At 33.7% G+C, this 12,643-nt stretch overlaps 1 protein-coding gene across 1 annotated transcript; it reads left to right on the top strand.

Moving 5' to 3' along the window:
* Window positions 1-532: 532 nt before the first annotated feature.
* Window positions 533-11,454, top strand: LOC100243620 (protein SEEDLING PLASTID DEVELOPMENT 1). Its single transcript, XM_002282951.5, has 9 exons — window positions 533-1,021; window positions 3,065-3,279; window positions 4,653-4,803; window positions 6,903-7,094; window positions 7,618-7,780; window positions 7,916-8,148; window positions 9,282-9,458; window positions 9,532-9,654; window positions 10,637-11,454. Exons 1-9 carry the CDS (start codon window positions 581-583, stop codon window positions 10,943-10,945), a joined length of 2,004 nt encoding a protein of 667 aa, XP_002282987.1. The 5' UTR covers window positions 533-580; the 3' UTR covers window positions 10,946-11,454.
* The last annotated feature ends 1,189 nt before the right edge of the window (window positions 11,455-12,643 follow it).

Here is a 12,643-nt window from a genome sequence, read left to right as displayed (position 1 = left end):
TTTCTTGAAATTTCAATCTATTCCTACAATTACTAATAATTTCCTATTTGATTTTCACTTATAAATTTGAGAAAAAAAAGATACATGTACCCATTTTCCATATTTCTCTTCTCCCTTCTTGATTTTTTATTACATAATTTAAAAAAAAAATTCAATAAATTTTAATATCTATATAATTTACGTCTATAAAATTTGAAAATCAGTTATAAAATTTTAGTATATTATTTGATTTTCTTATAAAGTTTTGTAATGACAATTTTCATATTTTCTGTTATCTTTTTCGTATTTTAATTATATTTTTGAATTGAATTATAACATTTGTCATTGATAAGAAATAATAACTCTTTGAAAAATAATTTTGATTTGGTACGTAAATATGATTCACTATTAGTGATTTTTGATACTAATTATCTTGTCAAGAATTTTTTAGAATTTCATGAGTTTATTTTATTTTTTAATTTTAAATTTTTCAGAAATTTATTTATTTTTGTTTGAATTTCTAATTATATTTTTCTCCTTCAAGTTTATTTTTGAGGTGAAGAAAGAGTTGGAGGCTTGGAGCTCTCAGCCGCCAAAACACATGCTCATATTTCCTCTACTTCGCTTCTCTCCTCCTCCTCTGTGGCTGCAGCGGCTCCCATGTCAACCCCTAACCCCATTTTCAAAATTTTCCCCAAAAATCCCCTACCCAACTATCCACTCCTCGCCATTTTCATCTCCTCTTCGCATTCTCCCCGCAAAATTTTCTGGGTATCCCAGAAAATTTCCGAATTCTCTATTATCGAGTTATTTGGCTTCCGCTTCAGCCGGGGAGGATGAGTTCGAAGTTGAATTGGACCGCCTATTGGCTCTGTTGCCGGAGGAGATGCGTCGGAGAGTAAGCGAGCACCCGGAGCTCCACCAGTTGATTGAAGTTGTCATGGATTTGGGTCGGAAGCCGCTGGCCCGGTTTCCCTCCGGCGACTTTGTTTTGTCTGATTGTCCGATCACTGTTCAGGATATTGAGTTTGCTACTTCTCAGGTGAGCTTGTTTTTTTATTTTTTATTTTTTATTTTGCCTTCCACATGTTTGATTAAACGTTCTAGATTGTAATTTGGCAATTTAACAACCATGAGTAAACTTTTGGGTCAATTGGTAGCTTAATAGAGGCTTTTAGAAACCATGAGAAATTTAGTGGCTGTGTGAATTTGAAAATGGAAGGGGAAAGTGATGGTTGCCATTATTATATGTGGTGGATTGTGTGTAATTGTGGTTCTTGGAAAGGAGTCATTTCTGTAAGAAACAGATTGTAGTCAGGTTTAAGATGACGTAGAATCTTGTTGAAATTCATGGTGGGGGAGTTTTATTTGATATTTGTATGGGTGAATTTAACTTGAAATTTAAATTGGGAGAGTTCAATTTGAAATTTGTCTAGGGTGAGTTTAACTTTGAAATTTGTTATAAGATTTGGATGCTGGACTTTCATCTTGGCAACAAGATCAGTTCATGGGAAAGTTTTCTTGGCTAAAGTGAGTCAAGTGCACATTTTTGGAAAAGTTAGCACTGTTCATCTTGAGGGTGTTTGGCAAATCAACTTAATGACTTAAAGTGACTTAATAACTTAATTAAAGTTATTAACTAGATTAAGCATGTTTAATAAAATAACTAAATATTACAACTTAAAGTTAAAAACAACTTTAAGTAATAAGTCAAAATAGTTAACTTATATTTAATCTCAATTTTTTTTTATCTTATTTGCCCACATCTGATGAGAATATATTTAACAATCACGACTTTGCATTCATAGGTCATTTTTTATGGTAATTTATTGCTTAAAATTAGTAAAAATAAATATTAGTTAAATTTTTTAATAATAAGTATTAATTATAACTAATGAGGGTAAATATGTCAATTTAATGATTTAAAATAAATTTGATCAAACAATCTTAATAGTTAAAGTAAAAAATAAGTAATAAGTTTTAAATTACGACTTGAGAACAATTTAACTTAAAGTTAACTTAAATCATTAAGTAATAAGTATTAAGTTTTACCAAACACCCACTTGGTCTAGATTCCCTTATAGTGTGACCCATACCACGCGATCTTGAAAATTTGCATTGACTGATTCAACTGTGCAGTAATGTGGTAATCCCAAGTCTTATTCTATGAAGTGCATATGAAGCCCTTTGGCTGCATTTTGAAGGTATTTAAAATATTGAGTGAAGGAAGTTATCAAAGGGTATTTTTGTGCAATAGTTACATGTTCTTATGAGTCCATCATTAGGAGTATATAAGGTCTTGGATATTGGTATGGGAGGTTGAGGTAAATGGGAGAAATGTTATAATTTGAGGCAATAAGTTATTCAATTGACTTCATCGCCTAGTTTGATCAGTTCACTAAGCAACCCAACTTATTGAAGAACAAATGCAAAAATCTCCCACACTGCCAAATCTGAAGCTTTCATTTGGTTGAGTGCTCATTACTGAGAATTGTGGACAGAGCTCTTCTCTTTATACCTGAAGTGCCAGTTGCCTCAGTTGCAACACAGAACACAACTTGGAAGGTACCATCCCTCATGCCACTTTGTGCTGTCATTATCATGTTGGCTCACCTTTTGCTGTTAATGATAGGCATATTTGGCTCTACTGGAACAATCATGTGTCTCATTGTATAAAAATCTCTGATTTCTACCATCTTGGCCCTATTCCTAGGCCCTTACCACTTATATAGATGTTGAAAAAATTAAGATCACAGTCACCCCTTGGAAACCTTGGAAAGACCTCTATTAGAGGTTTTCAAATTGACAAGGAAAATGTCCATATTGTTTTATATGGAAGTTGGGAGAAAGTACAAGATTTATTGCTAAACTTTGGGATCTTCTTGAAGGTTTAGACCTTATCAGACAGAAAGGCCCAGTAGTCACTATTTAGTATTTACAACTTATTATTTGATAGTTTCCAATCCTTGTTATTATTATAGTTGAATTACTGTCATCTCAATTTTCTTGGAAATAAGTTATCCATTTTGAAGAAAGTGGTGAAAGAGACCAAGCGCTTTCAACTTACTAGAACCTTGTATTACAGGTTGGTGACTTTGCCATTGATAACCGGGCAGGTATCAGCCGGACGTTACACCGCATAAGTGCTATAAGGAATCGGAAGGGTGCAATTATTGGTTTAACTTGTCGTGTTGGTCGGGCAATATCAGGAAGTGCCAACTTGTTGCAAGATTTGGTTAAAGATGGGGCTTCTTTGTTGCTCATTGGGCCTCCAGGAGTAGGAAAAACTACAATTATCAGGTTTGTTACTTTGATTTCTGATGGTTGCAATCTTGATGACAAGATTACACTTGTTTTCCCCTTGTGTTTTAAGTAAAGTAAATTATCCATGTCCCCAATGATGATACTTTCTTCATTCCTACACAAATGTTAAAAAAGGTCTATATTTCTATTTTTCTGTTCTAATTTCCATTTTTTTTTTTTCCTCCTGAATTGTCAAGGTGCAGTTTCATTATTATTATATTTGTTTGATAGTAAAATTGCATTCATCATGATTTTACTAGGATGTTGAAAGGACTGGGTTAGATTTCTGTTGTCACATTCTATTTTCACTTTTCTTAATTTGCATTGTCAGAGTTCTATTGCTATAACATCTGCTTGATGATTGGGTCCTTGTTACAACTTTTTCTATTTTTGACCATTGCTTGCTACCATGGAGATGTTTTTGTGAAACTACATATAGTTTATTTGTTCGTTTTGTTCATTGGGGCTAAATCTTTTAACTGCAGACATATCTCCCCATAATCTCATGTAAAGAGTTTCTCTAATTTAAATTCTAGAATCTTATTTTACATTCATATTTTTCATTGATTACAAAAGTTGATGCCATATGACATGGCTGAAGTGTCTTTGATTGACATTCTGATTCAGTTAATGCTCTTTCCATGTGACATCAACAGGATGAATGCTTCATGATGATGAAAATAGTATGGTCTATGTCGGCCAATGGATCCCTAGGACAAGGATCCTAGTGGTCTTTTGGGGAATAAATTATAGTTAATGCCTTTTTGTAGGTGGGTTGGCAAATAGAAGGAACCTTTGCTGCTTATGCAAACAGAAGAAAGAAATAACCAATCCCATCCTTATCATTATGAATGGACTAGTAGGTAGTGGTCTTTACTTTGCTCCCCTTTAGAAGTGAGTTGGGTCTGTCCTGGAATGGTCAAAGAGCTTTTGCTTGGTTGGCGTGGTAGCTCCCTGGGCAAGAAGCACAAAAAGATGTAGAGGGTGGCTCCTTTTATTCTAGTGTATATGGAAAGAGAGAATAGAAAGGAAGACCTTGAGTATTCAAATTTGGCCCCTAAAGACCACTTCCTCAAAATATTTTTCTTTTGGTCTAGGGAAGAGTGTGTGAATATCACTCTTCTTTTCTAGACCCCATCGATTGCTTGGGAATGGGTTAGGCTCTATTTGGGCATTGTAATTTTTCTTGTTCCTTTTCTTGTTTTCTGTGCTGTGTTATTGCGTGCCCCCTTTTTTTATCAGGCATTTTTTAAATAACATTTCAATTTGCAAAAAATAAAAAAATAAAAAAAATCATGTAACACCGGGTAGAGTATCATAGGTTGTACTTAGCTATTCTTTAAGATAACCTGCATTTCCCAACTTTGTAGGGAAGTAGCTAGGATGCTTGCAAATGATTACAAGAAACGTGTGATGATTGTTGATACCTCAAATGAGATTGGTGGGGATGGTGATATACCTCATGCAGGAATAGGTAATGCTCGTCGGATGCAAGTTCCCAACTCTGATATGCAACATAAGGTATGAGCTGTGCTTTACTAACAGTGTCCTTAATATGCTTAGGTTGAGATTCCTTGATAATGACTTTGATTATCAACTGAATATTACCCTAGTGGATGATTATATGCAATGCTTGTTGTCTCTGAAATACTATCCGAACAGATGAGTGTAAGTGACTATTATTGAAACCAAGTAATAAGAAATATTGGGAGTTTGCTATTGTGATTTTGGAAGTTGGATATGGCCTATACATATCCTATTAATATGAATAAGTATAGAATTCAGATAGTTATATCAGTGATTTTAATGGGACTGATATATAGAGTATTGGTATAGTATCTTTGTTTTTACTTGATTATTCAGTAGTAAATGAGCAAATGGTTAGATGAAGATGATTTTTCATGGTTTTTCCTTCTGATTATGTGGATTTTGTTATGACTAATGTTTGTAGATTATTGTATGTGTAAATACAAACTGCAAGCACCATTCAATTTATATGTTGTTCTATCCTAGCAATATCATAAATTCTACTAACAATATCATAAATTCAACACCTTTTCATTACACTTGATCGGAATGTGCCAACTATGTAGGAATTTTGAATATTAAAATGGTCTGAGATAGGGGATTTTCATTGTATTTAGTTCTGCATAGGATACATTATGTTTATATCCGATCATCTTTACTGATATTCTCTTATGATTGTTGCTTTTTCAACTAAAGGCAATTTGATCCATTGGACTTATTCTTATTTGTTTTGTTACATTTGATTTGAAACCTCTTACTTTTATTTCTTGCTAAGCATTTCTTGATTAGCCTCAATGAATAAATCAATTTCTTTGATTTCTTCTATAGAAAGTTTAACAATTCAGTCTTTTCTATAGAGACCAAAGCATCATGAATGTGGTCACTTTCCATAAGATTTTGCTCCTATCACCTAAAACCGAGCAAAACCAATCATCTGTGGGAATACCAAATAAGAAGATAATTCGAAGTTGGATAATGTTAAGAAGTCCCTTCTGGACTACATAAATTTGACACAATAACCAAAGCAACATTTTCTTTGGACACTCTGCTTTTGTATTTATTGCAGTGTGTTAGGAGCAAGATGAATCTGATAATTTCATTCTAAAATTTTCTTTTTGTGAAACAAGTTCTGTTTTGATTTTTTTTCCCTAGTCTCCATGAGATGTCAAGGTTAATATTTCTTACTGTACTTCCTTCATGAGAATTCTTACTGGTGCTTATTATGTGGGTATTGAAGATGTACTGCATCTTTCTCTCATTTTCTAGAATAATTTATGTCTTCTATTTATGAGAATCCTATTAAATTCAGTTTTAATTGGTAACTCTTGGAAATTTGTCCTTCAACAGGGTAACATTATCTTTAAAAATTTTGAAGGCCTTGCTGGTTGGTGGCAAGTTTGACATAATAAGGCTCAGGGCTTTAACGTTGAACTATGAATTTGTCGAAACCTAGTATTAAGAATCAACTTTGCAATTTGTTAATTTGTCTCTGATAAAAGGAAGGCTCATTAGAGGCTAAGTCCAATATTTTTGAAGTTTCACTAGTGGTAAACATGGTATGATTATTTTATAGGCTTTGATAAGCCTTTGGTTTTTATTTTTTGTTTTTCCCATTAATTTCCTCAATCATTCTTTTGTTTCTCCTTTACTTTTCATTTCCTTCCTCAAAAATGCTTTGCCATTTCCTAGCTAAAAGTTTAGGATCAATCCATCTAAATTGATCAGGTGTTCAAATTGTACCCTATAATTTGTGTGTTGAGCAGACAAAGTTTGATTGTTAGAACCATTTCCCTACCTCATATTAGAGTTTTTTCATTGATAATTTCCTATGTATAGACACACTGACACATTTAATAGTTGAGGTACTAATTTGAATAGACCATGACTTTGTTACAATAGTAGGTAACAAATACTTAATATCGTTTTGAATTTCCACTTGATTTTTAGTTTTATGCTACTTGGAACATGTGTATCTGTTGAAGAATGGTTGTTCTTGATAAAAATGTGAGAACTATGTTTCATTATATATATTTTGTACTCCATTGTCTACAAATTGGTATAGGATGCTCATGTTTTTAGTTCTACATTATCAGGTACTAATAGAAGCTGTTGAAAATCATATGCCTCAAGTGATTGTAATTGATGAAATTGGCACGAAGCTTGAAGCCATGGCTGCTAGCACAATTGCACAACGTGGGATTCAGCTGGTTGCCACTGCTCATGGAGTAACCATAGAGAATTTGATAATGAATCCTTCTTTAGAGATGCTTGTCGGAGGAATCCAGGTGAAATAGTATTGGATTTGAATTTTTTTGTTTTGTTTTATTTTTGCTTGTTTTGTTTTGTTTTTTTTTTTTCTTTCTGTTTGTTGAATCTAAAACATACGGGGAACCTGTTTTTCTTGTTATAATGTGGACATTGCCACAAGTATTGTTGTCTACTTACAAGCTTTTCACCATGACAACCTCAAAATAGTATTAATGGCCACTTGGGTGCTGCTGACAAAAATGGTGAATGATGCACATGGATCATTGTGATAGACATGGGAAAAATTGCTATGCTAGGTTTTTTAAATACTGGAGGCACTGTTGTTGATTATTTGGTAGTTTCAGATAAGAATCACATTTTAACATGTCAGCAACCTCTTAGTTGTCTTACAAGTCAAACAACATAGATCTATTGATACAGGGATTATTTTTACTTCATTCCAGTTCTTTAAATTTTTAGAAACCCTTTGTCAACTGTGTTCTGGGGAAGAATTTGTGCACGTTTATTCTGAATAATTGCACGAATGCCTGCATTTTTCAGAGTGTAACACTAGGGGATGAAGAGGCAAGCCGAAGGGGGGTACAGAAGACAGTGCTTGAGAGGAAAGGTCCCTCAACATTTAGTTGTGGTGTGGAGATAATTTCAAAAACTGAGTTGCAAGTTCATCCTAGCTTAGAAGCTACTGTGGATGCTATCCTTTCAGGTGTTTTCTTCTTGTTTAAGGGAAAAAGAAACACCAAAAAAAGAAAAATCTTCCTATTTTGTTCATATTCCAAATAAAAAATTTGTTGAATCTGTCCTTATGGTTTGATTTGCTATTACTGTTCTGTTTTTACAGGTCGATTCCCACATTTTGAAGTGAGGAAGATAAACTCTCAGGGAGTGGAAAACAAAGTACAAAGTGAAGCTTTTGTTCACAATTCATCTGATGAGAAAAATGAGGTGGTTGAAGATGGTCTGGAGATGAATGAGGAAAGCAGTACCCTTGATGAACTCATTTGTGAACCTCCTCCAGACATGGGGGGGAGTTCTGCTCAAGATACATCACCTGTCCGAGTATTTGCTTATGGGGTAAAATATTTTGATCTTGCAAGTCTGAAAAATTAATTGAATCTAGATTTTCATTATACTTCAAAGTTCATTTATCAGTTTCTGTGTTATCTGAAGGGGGAGCATGGAGATTACTGGTTCTGCTTCTCTCCCTAATTTTGCTTGACCTTCATAAATGTTAACCATTTGACCAAAAAGCTTAAACTGAATGGGCCCACTTTGCATATTAAATTGATTCGGGCTAAAGCCCGAACACCCTGCCTCACCAGCAATTTTCTTTGAATTTGCACACTGGCTCAGTAAATGGGAAAAAGTAAACATTGGTGAGGTTTGAACTCATCTTGTAAACCAAGACTGGTACCATGTTAAGCTACCAATTTGACCAAAGAACTTAAAGATGTTATATAATGAGCTTCTTCTATACATATCAAACTAACTTGGGCTAAAGCTCTAACAGTACGACTCCTTCTGAGCCAAAGTCTTCTAGATAGTCCACCTATGCTCACTAATATCACTACTTGGAAAACTATATAGGATATTGGCCAAGGAAGACATAATGAAGTACACTTAAGTTTCCAGAACAGAAAATTTGAAATTGTTCCACTGTTCATGTTTGAAGTTGAGTGACAATGTTTATGCATGGATATAAAGATTTGCAAGGATGATCATATTGGGGCTAAGAGTAGGAAACCGTCTTTTTCTTGGACTAAAGATACATACATGAAGATAGGAGTCCTTCCTTCCAATTTCTTGTTAGTATGCTCGGTCTTACCTACATTAGATTGTTTTACTTTTCATAAAATGCTAGCTTTAATGAGATTTCAGTATTTGTGAAGCTGTTTCACCTACATGGCATGCATAGACCTTTATGTTTTTATCAACTTATGCAGTCGAGCTGAAATATGCTGACAGGAATGGAAATATAAATGAACATTAACTGCTCCTGAATAATCCCCCTCTTTTGAATGCCTTTTCTGCTGATACTGTATTTGAAAATCTTTTCCTGCCAAAAGTTTAAATTTTGAATGTATTAAATCTAATCTTGCTTCAACTTCCTGGTTAAAATGAGTAAATCCTGAGTTTTAGAACTTAGTTGCTAATGCATAATAAGAAACTGTTGGATTTGGAACTTATAAGGTGAACAGTTTTTCTAGATCCTGGAGACAAGCGTGATTCAAGGGATTAAACAGTTGAAAATGAATGATAAAGTTGAATTAACTGATAATATCAGCGAAGCAGATGCTCTACTTGCCTTGCAGTCCAAACTCAAGAAGAATTCACGGATTCAAGCTGCTGCTAAGTCTCATGACATACCCATCTATGTGACAAAGGTAATTAATTGCTCTTTGCCTCAACAATCATTTTCACTTATTTTCATTGTGTAATCCCTTTCTTCTTTTGTAGACATGCTCATTAGTGCAGATAACAAAGGCTGTTAGAGCAATACTGAACGGTCATGCAGATGATTTAAAGGATTTTGGATCAGAAGACAAAATAAATTTGTCAGAGAGGATTGATGCCCTGGAGGTGAAAATGGATTTTCATTTTGGCTTGCATTTTTCTAGATTTTTTTCTTTTTCCTAAATGGAATGCTTTTAGAAGGGTACAACTCGCATTTTCTTTTTCTTTAGATTTTTCTAACAGGAATATCTTTAGAAGGCTATTGACTCCTATTGCGTTTAATGCCTTGCCCTATCTCCTCTAGGGCATCTAACAAGCCAAACATAGCAAACCTTTTCCAGGCTCTGCTAGGCACTCTTAACTCTAATTTTGAACAGGCTTGGGTTTGTTCTTGCTCTTCATGAGGCTCATTTTCAGCATGTTCATCAGTCATTTTGGGCTACGTTGGCCTTAGCCCAACTGTGTAGTTGAGTCAAAACCGGCCAATTACCTTAATGCCATGTGCTCAAACCTCCAACCAGAAAATAAGTTCACAGTTATAAAATATGGTTTCAGCAAAGAACAGAGACTTCCCAAGTTATGGTTTAGCCTGTTAAGCTAAACAAACTTCCACTGGAACTCTAGCCCAGTCAGGAGCCTTAAAATTTAACTCTGGCATGCATTCTTTAGGGCCAGTGACCTGACTTGGCTTGTTCTCAAAACTCTAATCCTTCAAATTTTGTCTGGAAGGTCTAATGAGCACAAAATAGGTTTAGGAACATCAAATATGGCTCTCAGAATATGTTTAAAATCATAGATAGTGTCCATGCTAGAATACGTAAAATAGGACTAGAACATGAAAAAATTCTGAAGTAAAACCACTACTCAGGACAGGGAAGGGTGTTGATAACCAGGATATCTCCTATAGCAGCCATTTTCACTATGCCAGCTTAATCGTTTGTGAGGAAGAGATGAAATTAGGCGTTTCTATAGCAGAGGTGTAGTTCTTTCTATAAACCAGTAGCAAAATCAATTACTTTTTTTGTCTCCAAAGGGTTAGTGAACTTTAAAATATAGTTGTTCATTAAACTGGCATATGATTCAACTCTAGTTGTTCTCCCTTTTACAGGAGGCTAGATTGGCAATTGAACAGGTAGTGATCCCCAAAGGGGAACCTGTGGAGCTACTCCCAAGGCCATCCCATATTATGCTTCTTCAGAGGGACCTTATCCGGAAATATAAGCTACAGTCAGAGAAAATTGGTACAGAGCCAGATGTGCGACTGCGCATACTTCCATTTCAAACTAGGACGGATGAAGATAGACACACCAGTGAATCAGATGGCCTAGATAGCGGGCTTGATGACTTCATCTGCAGCAAAAATGGCACAATTGGTACACCCAATACTGTTGATAGATTACCTCTCCTACCTGAATAGTCATTAGAATTTGTCTCGGTACATTATCTTGCTTGTAGTTGACATACCAGTCTTACAAAGCTCTTTCTATGCCTGGTTTTGTGTACTGCTGGGGCATTAGACTCTTGTAAATAGGCTTTCTCAAATTCATGAAATATTCACAATCCAGTAGGGGCTAAATTGGAAGACCCACCTACCAAATTGGTGTGGCATTTTACACTCTTTGTTGCAAAAGTTTTAAGCTCTACATCTGCTGTTGTTGTTTGATTGGCAAGAGAGTGCCCTGCCAAGGATAAAACAGCCAGAGGGAGAAAACTTCACCAGGATACCCACTTTGTATTGTGTTTATGTCTTGCCTTTTCAGTCTCTCATCAAAGGCAACCTTGTAAGATTGTGAAACTATCAAATTCTCACAGTTGTTAACGTTATCACTTGATCCATCTTCTATCGACTCATTTGTACCTATTGGTACTGCTTTAGCTGAAATTTTCGAAGTGTGATATTGATATTATAAAAGTTTCATTCCATAATTTTTTGCATAAATTAAATTGAAGTTTCAATAAAAGGGAATATTTTCTTCAATTTTATAATTGGTTTTTTTTTTCTAACCTTTTTAGTAAAATTATCTTAGCAGGTATTGAAGCTCATATCGAACTAAAAAAAGAATCTTTGATTTTAAACTAAATAGAGAAGTCAAGAGGTTTTTTTCTAACCTCAACTATAACTTCTGAATTAGATAATTTTATTAGATGGTTTTTAGCTTGAAAAAAATCTTAATATAAAAATTAAAAAATTGTTGTTACTTGTAAAATCCTTAATCATTTCTTCTAAATTATAATTTTTAAATTCAACTTCTTATTAAAATAAATTATTTTAAAAAGTTCATATTCATGGCCTTTCATTTCATACTATAGTTTTAGATAAAGTCTATTTTAATGTGCTTATGGTTAAGACATAACCACTTCCTAATTATAGCGTTTGCTTGTCAAGACATGTGTCTTATTGAAGAGGCATGTTGTGTTGAGTTTATTTTTTCTTTTTAAATATTTCTATCCTTGATATTTTTAATTGTCTATTGAAATTTGTATAATTTCATTATTTTTATTTTTATTTAATATTTCTTTTAAACGTTTGAAATCTTAAATTTTTTATTGATTGAATAATATTTTAAATTATATTTTATAAAATTGATATGCATCCCAAACCATATTTCACTTTACTCACAAGTAAGGCACAACACAAAGTTGCATAGTGTTATTTCACATAAATTTGCTTTCAAAAATAAATGAGAAAAAGTAATAGAAATATTTTTGTAAATTTATTTTTGGGGATTTTTTGTAAATTTATTTTTGTAAATCGTAATAGATTAATTTAAAAATAAATTAATAAAGGATGCAGTGTCTTTTACTTTATTCTCAGTACAATTATCCTTCCTTTAATACTCAAAACACTATCCACCCAAAAAAAGTGGTTCTCAATAATGCTTATTAAATATGGAAATCTAAGTACTCTAAAGCCAATATTCATATGAAAAAGCAAATTTCTATTAATTGGAGAAAAGTATACATTTGACAGATAGATTATGGAGAATCCACTAAATGCTTTCCTTTCCATTTTTTTTCTCTTAATTAATTCAAAATGCCACCCTAAAAGCAAGATGCATATTGGATATGGTTTTTTAATACGTATTGACCAACCATTGGAAATTGAATCGACCCA

This window comes from Vitis vinifera, chromosome 19 (genome assembly GCF_030704535.1).
Source record: "Vitis vinifera cultivar Pinot Noir 40024 chromosome 19, ASM3070453v1".
Taxonomy (NCBI): Eukaryota; Viridiplantae; Streptophyta; class Magnoliopsida; order Vitales; family Vitaceae; genus Vitis; species Vitis vinifera.
Note: the sequence above shows the minus strand (reverse complement) of the source record. Positions and strands in the feature narration are given on the sequence as shown.

Bases quoted from the DNA above. Each gene is read 5' to 3' on its own strand.
- LOC100243620 (XM_002282951.5), top strand. From the start codon at position 581: ATGCTCATATTTCCTCTACTTCGCTTCTCTCCTCCTCCTCTGTGGCTG. The intron at 1,022-3,064 runs GTGAGCTTGTTT...CTTGTATTACAG, and splicing joins TTGAGTTTGCTACTTCTCAG to GTTGGTGACTTTGCCATTGA. The intron at 9,655-10,636 runs GTGAAAATGGAT...TCCCTTTTACAG, and splicing joins AGAGGATTGATGCCCTGGAG to GAGGCTAGATTGGCAATTGA.